Here is a 5,710-nt window from a genome sequence, read left to right as displayed (position 1 = left end):
TACAAAGGCTTTTACATCAGTAACGAGCGAAGTGGTAACATTCCTCATATAAAATCCACACAGTCAAATCCCAGCTTGGGTCTTCAATGGTTCATGTGTTTTATCCCGTATCATAAGATGTGGTCGGCTTTCGAACAAAATTCATCTTCTCGATATTCGGTTCCCAGTCAAGCCTTCTGTACGCCCTCATCTCACACGACAGGAAAGCTGGCCATGGAGGCGATTCCACAGTGGTTGTCCCGGTCCTTGGCCAACAGCATGTAGCCCTCCATGCCCCAGTTTGTACCCCAGCTGAAAGAAGACAGGGTTTGCCACTTATTACAAACAATCAACCACATTTCCCGTCATGAACCATCACACCCGACCCTGAGCAGGGCACCAGAGGCCAGGACAGATTCAGGAAGAATCCGGAGAGTCCGTTCCTGTTCCTGCTTGAGTTCTAACCCAGCACAGAATTCCGTCCCCAGACCTTTCGCAGACGACGAATGGAAACACAGAAAAAAGAAGCTCTTGGGGCCAGATGCATTGCAGAAATGAGAAAATTTTCAAGTTGAGAAACGCAATGGTAGCAAAACCATGGCAGGACCCTAGCAAGCTACTGCCGTCATCACATGAGTATGTCCCTTCCCCCTTAATGGCATAAACACGTCAGGGATTTCAGAAGCGTGCTCAAGGGTTTGAGGATCTGCCTCCAAACACTGATTCTAGAAAGAATTCCCTTTTCAATTTCCAAGGTAGGTGTTCTTGGCTCTTTATACCTGTTCTTGACTATCCAGTATTTTTTGTCCTCCGATTCTTCTCCTTCAAAGCCATAGCCAACCACCAGAACGCCGTGATTCAGGCGTGTATTGCTGCAGCTTGGATCATAGTAAATGCCTGGAGAAGAGAGATTCAGTGCTGAGCGGGAACACCCAAGTGACATGATAACATGTGACAACAACCTAGTGACCACAGCAAGGGCGGCATCTCAAAATCCGGTTGTGATAGCAATTGAGATAAGATTTAGAAATCAGATCTTTTCGTTTAGCTAGGCTAGGGATTTAGGACATCATCTAGTACTACCAGAAATATATGTTGCCACAGTCTCTTTTGTGAAGAACAGTGAAGAGGCATAAAAGAGCACTTGTTGAAACTTTGTCATTCTACCATACGATGTCAGCCGAAGAAGCAGCAGAGAACAGAAAATTACTTGAGTCAAGGGGTTCTTTCCAGTGTCTATTTCAGTAGTAAAATTCCTTGGAAAACTTCAAGGTCCAAACATTGGAAAAAAAGTGAAGTAAACTATACCAGTCAAGCTATGTAGTCATTTAAATATATTTATAGGGGTGCCTGGGTGGCTCAGTGGGTTAAAGCCTCTGCCATTGGCTCAGGTTATGATCCCAGGGTCTTGAGGTCGAACCCCACGTCAGGATCTCTACTCGTCAGGGAGCCTGCTCCCCCCCGCTCCCCGCACCCCGGTCTTCCTGCCTCTCTGCCTGCTTGTGATCTGTCTGCCAAATAAATAAATAAATAAAATATTTTTAATAATTAAATATATTTCTGAAGTGCTTAAAAGCCTGGGGATATGGGTCAAGTCATGTCAAATGGTGACAACAAGCACAAGGACTACATACACAGAATGAGCCACCATGCTAAATCCATACCCTCCTGAGTCCCACAAACAAAAAAGCCCATCTTGTTGTATGTCATGCTGGTTACCCGTATTTTCTGGCCAATGTTCTGGGTAGACAAATGCTCACCTGTTTTATAGAACTGGAAGGAATACGGGCTTGAGTCTACAGCAGCAGAGACGGGCCCCACAGTTGCCACTGCGGTCATAAGACCATCCTCCTCGTTATAGACGTGCCAGAAGGTAGTCACATTGGCGGCAGATTTCTCAGGCCTGTATCTGCAGTAGCCATTCTTTCAAAGGTAAAGGGGAAGGGACTTGATTAATACCGTCCACCTCCTGGGGAACACGAGCTCAAGACAGTTTGCAGCTGAATGATGTCCAAGTCGAGTGTGTTATAAAACATGTCAAGAGGCAAAATATGATTGCTTGTTTTGAAATTGAGAAATGAGGCAATATCTATTCAATGAGACACTCTTTTGGTCTACTTGTGCATAGATTTTTCACTCTGGAGATCTGTACTGTATTTAGAACGATATTTGTATTGCTGTGTGGCTGAGAAGTGGGAACACCTGTATGGTAACCCTCTAGGTGGAGAACTGTGCCAGGCTAACAGATTTTAATCTGTTCTGACCATGTGCAGATACAGAGTCTACAGTCTAAAATGAGAATTTGAAATATAGGCTTTGTTTTACTGAATATACTCAACTTTGATAAAAGAAAGGGAAGTCTGTTTACCCTTGCAAGATACGGGTAGGATTCCTCGGATTCCAGGCCTCCGTTGTCCATAACATATTGGAAGGCAAAATCCATCAGGCCACCGCGGCAGCCCTCATTGCCTTGAGACCAAGAGCAGTCCACGAGGTTCTGCTCGCTCAGTGACACAAGTTTGCCCGTTTTCCGGAACATCTGTCCTTCAAGGGCACCAGCTGCACTAAAAGCCCAACAAGATTGACACTGACCCTGAAAACAAAATGATACAGCTCTTAGTCTACAAAGTTAATAGCAAGACTTGACAACAGCCCTGACATCTGAAAACTCTTCCAAAACATAACAAACTGTATATGGTTTCTCAACTTCCATCACGAGGGCACTGGTTCCTCTTGGCTTTGCTCTTGGAAAGGGAGCTGCCGAGTACTGTCTCACCTGATCCTTCACGGGGGTCACGTAGCCTTTCTCTCTCCAGTCCACGGACGAGGGGATCTCAGCAAAGAGAGGTGCTTGGAACACATTCCGGTCCTCTTGCTTCTGGATTTTAAGGTCACTCAACACCTGTTGGAATTCTTCACTGGTCTTCAAGGAAAAGGAAATAGAATGTTGACAAGCATGAGATTTTTTGGAAAAAATCCTTAGAGGAAGCACAAAACATTCAGCAACTCCAGCTGCACTCACCAGGTCACCAAAGTCATTCATTGCCATTGTGAAGCTGTGTTTCCCTTGGCTGTACTCCTGGTTGTGCTGTTCAATCACTTTCAGATTCATCTCCCACACTGTTCTCCTCCGTCCTTCTTCATCCTGGAGACAAACATGCAACCCATCCTGTTGATTTCTATCTAAGCCCAGCTCACCTGCCCCAAGTGGATGTGCTCACAGACGGGAGGAGGGACCTGGACCAGGGCTGGGCTGATGCTCCAGGAGCTGCTCTCCAGCAACCACACAGCAGGACATCTGTCCCCATCATGCACAGTCACAGTGCCCTGCTACCTGCCTGGGTACCAGGGGCCTCCAAAAACTACTCTCCACTGTGGACTCCCACCAGCATGGAACATTCCCTGGGGTCTCAGTGGACAGCTCAGATGTTACCAACCTTGTTGTATAGTCTCTTGTGGGCCGCCTTCCACTGAGACCAGCGTGCATCTAAGCTCTGATTGGGTTGTGGAGCAGCTGAGGCTATTCCCAGGCAAAGGGCAGCCAAGAAGAGAGAAGGATGCATGTTCCAAAACCTAGGAAGGGAAAAGAAATGTGTTTTGGATTAGACCAACCATCTAAAGAGCCATCCTTTATTCTGAGGTGTTAGAACCACTCTGGTACAGTAAAGACATTGCGTTAATCCTCCCACGTGTTTCCACGGGGCTGTGGAGAGGTGGCGCGTGCAGGGGGCCTGCTGGCCTGTTCCCCGCCCTGCAACCCGCAACCCACCTGCTGCTTCCAGAGCATGTAGATGGCAATACAGGGAGTGACAAGCCCTGAGTCTGGGGTGTAGTGGTCAAGCTGCCATGCCTGGAGGGACCAGGCCCTGGAAGAGTGCCTCCCTGGAGCCCTAAACCCCTGGCCCCCAAGGCTGGTACCCCCCTCCCCATGTTTTAAGGGGTAGCCCTTCCCTTCAGGTCCAGGCTGGGATCTCACCTGAGGCAGGTGCAGTCAGAGGTGCAGGTCGGAGGTGTCCAGCACGCCTGCTGATGGGTAGGAGACAGTCCATTTAAGCCTGGGATTTGGCCCTGCTGGTCCTGCCCCTGGCACCTGCCTGCACAGCAATTGGCTGAGCCAGCCTGTGGGAGGGGGCTCTGTGCCCTGGAGCTGGGGGCCTTGGGGCATGTGATAGCTGGGTCCCTACTTGTCCCAGGGGAGATTGTGCCTGCCTCAGGGGACCCGGGAAAGTCAAGTGAGAGGACTCGGGAAAGCCCTGTAGAAGGGGATCCAGCACCTTCCTAGGGACCCCCATCAACTAAATAACAGGAATTTATGTGTTGGCAGGTGGTTCACAAAAAGAGGCTCACAGGGAGCCCCAAGTGGGTTTCCAGCATCACCCTGCCTATCCTCTAGTCTTTGGTTAAAATCTCCGTGAGGACTGAGAACAGGATAATCTAGTCTTATTGTTCCTGTTTATGCCAAGCAAAGGGGCAGCTGGAGGAAGTAGAGCCCTCGGGGGATAGTGTTATCACTGTTTCAGGAGGGGCTGCCTCTGCTCTTGGGAGAATCTGGAGACAATTGCTGTTGTCCAAACAGGGGATGCCCTGGGCAAGGCTCAAGTGCTTTCCAGCAAAGGAACTGATGGCAGGAGTGTCCAGGGAAGGTGTGGTGTTTTGGATTGTTCCTGTCCTGACTGCCCCCAAGGGGATTCTTCCTCCCTCCCAAACCTTTCTCAAAACCAACAGAAATGATTTACTTCCAGAAAAATATGGTTTAACAAAGGGAAGAAAGACGGAAGGTAGAAACTGCTTTTTCCTCCCCACTCTCTGCATTATGGATGATTATGTTTCTCAGTGTCCAATGTGCTTTTCTCGAGATTTAAATTTAAATGTTTTAGAAAAACAGCTCTTCTAAACTGGGGGAAAAAAAAAAGCTTTCATCAGCAGACCATGAATTGTCCCTCTGATGACCAGTTTGCTCTTCTTAGGAATACGATTCCACGCGTCTAGACAGTGGGTCACAGCCTCCTTCTCTGGACCTCCGTCCGTGAGACCCCCTAGTGAGCCTCCACACATCTCCAGCCCTTCTCTGCTCTGCTCAGGGAGGGCAGGGGAGAAAGGGGTTCCATACAGGGGCCGGGAGTCAGGGCGGGGCCGGCATGAGAATTCTGCCACTCTGGGCTAGTCCCCCACCCTGGCAGGCTCCGCAGCACCCCCAGACTCAGTTTCCTCGTGCAGGATGTGGGGCAGTGATTTGATTTTCCTCAGAGGACACTTGTGAGACTGAATGAGCTAACACAGGTCATGCATTAGCATAGAGTAGGGCTCATTCCATATTGCTTTCTTGTGAGGTCCAAGGGAAAATCCTTCCAAAGGTCTCGCTTAATTTAGAAAATATTTAGTCAAGGATTTGTTACATAGGCCATCCCTACTTACTTCTTTACTTCTGGGAAGCCAGGTTACCACATAATGAAATGAACCCTAAAGATTACGTAAATAAGCTTATATGTTAAAAAGCCAAGCTACATCTAGTTAACATTCTTTTTTTTTTAACATTTTATTTATTTATCACAGAGAGAGAGATCACAAGTAGGCAGAGAGGCAGGCAGAGAGAGAGGGGGAGGCAGGCTCCCCGCTTATCAGAGAGCCCGATGTGGGACTCAATTCCAGGACCCTGAAATCATGACCTGAGCCAAAGGCAGAGGCTTAATCCACTGAGCCACCCAGGTGACCCGTCTAGTTAACATTCTTA

At 48.4% G+C, this 5,710-nt stretch overlaps 1 protein-coding gene across 2 annotated transcripts; it reads right to left on the bottom strand.

Moving 5' to 3' along the window:
• Positions 1–3,542, bottom strand: LOC131812454 (procathepsin L-like). Of its 2 annotated transcripts, XM_059142030.1 has the most exons (7): positions 3,417–3,542; positions 3,002–3,124; positions 2,756–2,902; positions 2,348–2,572; positions 1,740–1,902; positions 759–876; positions 131–291 (listed from the first exon to the last, which is right to left on the bottom strand). In XM_059142030.1, the coding sequence occupies exons 1-7, from the start codon at positions 3,540–3,542 to the stop codon at positions 192–194; spliced, it is 1,002 nt and encodes a 333-aa protein (XP_058998013.1). In that variant the 3' UTR covers positions 131–191. The 2 variants fall into 2 exon arrangements, with proteins under 2 accessions (XP_058998015.1, XP_058998013.1); XM_059142032.1 differs by lacking the exon at positions 759–876 and having other exon boundaries at positions 1–291.
• Between the last annotated feature and the right edge of the window lie 2,168 nt (positions 3,543–5,710).

Source organism: Mustela lutreola, chromosome 12 (assembly GCF_030435805.1).
Source record: "Mustela lutreola isolate mMusLut2 chromosome 12, mMusLut2.pri, whole genome shotgun sequence".
NCBI classification, from domain to species: domain Eukaryota; kingdom Metazoa; phylum Chordata; class Mammalia; order Carnivora; family Mustelidae; genus Mustela; species Mustela lutreola.
Note: the sequence above shows the minus strand (reverse complement) of the source record. Positions and strands in the feature narration are given on the sequence as shown.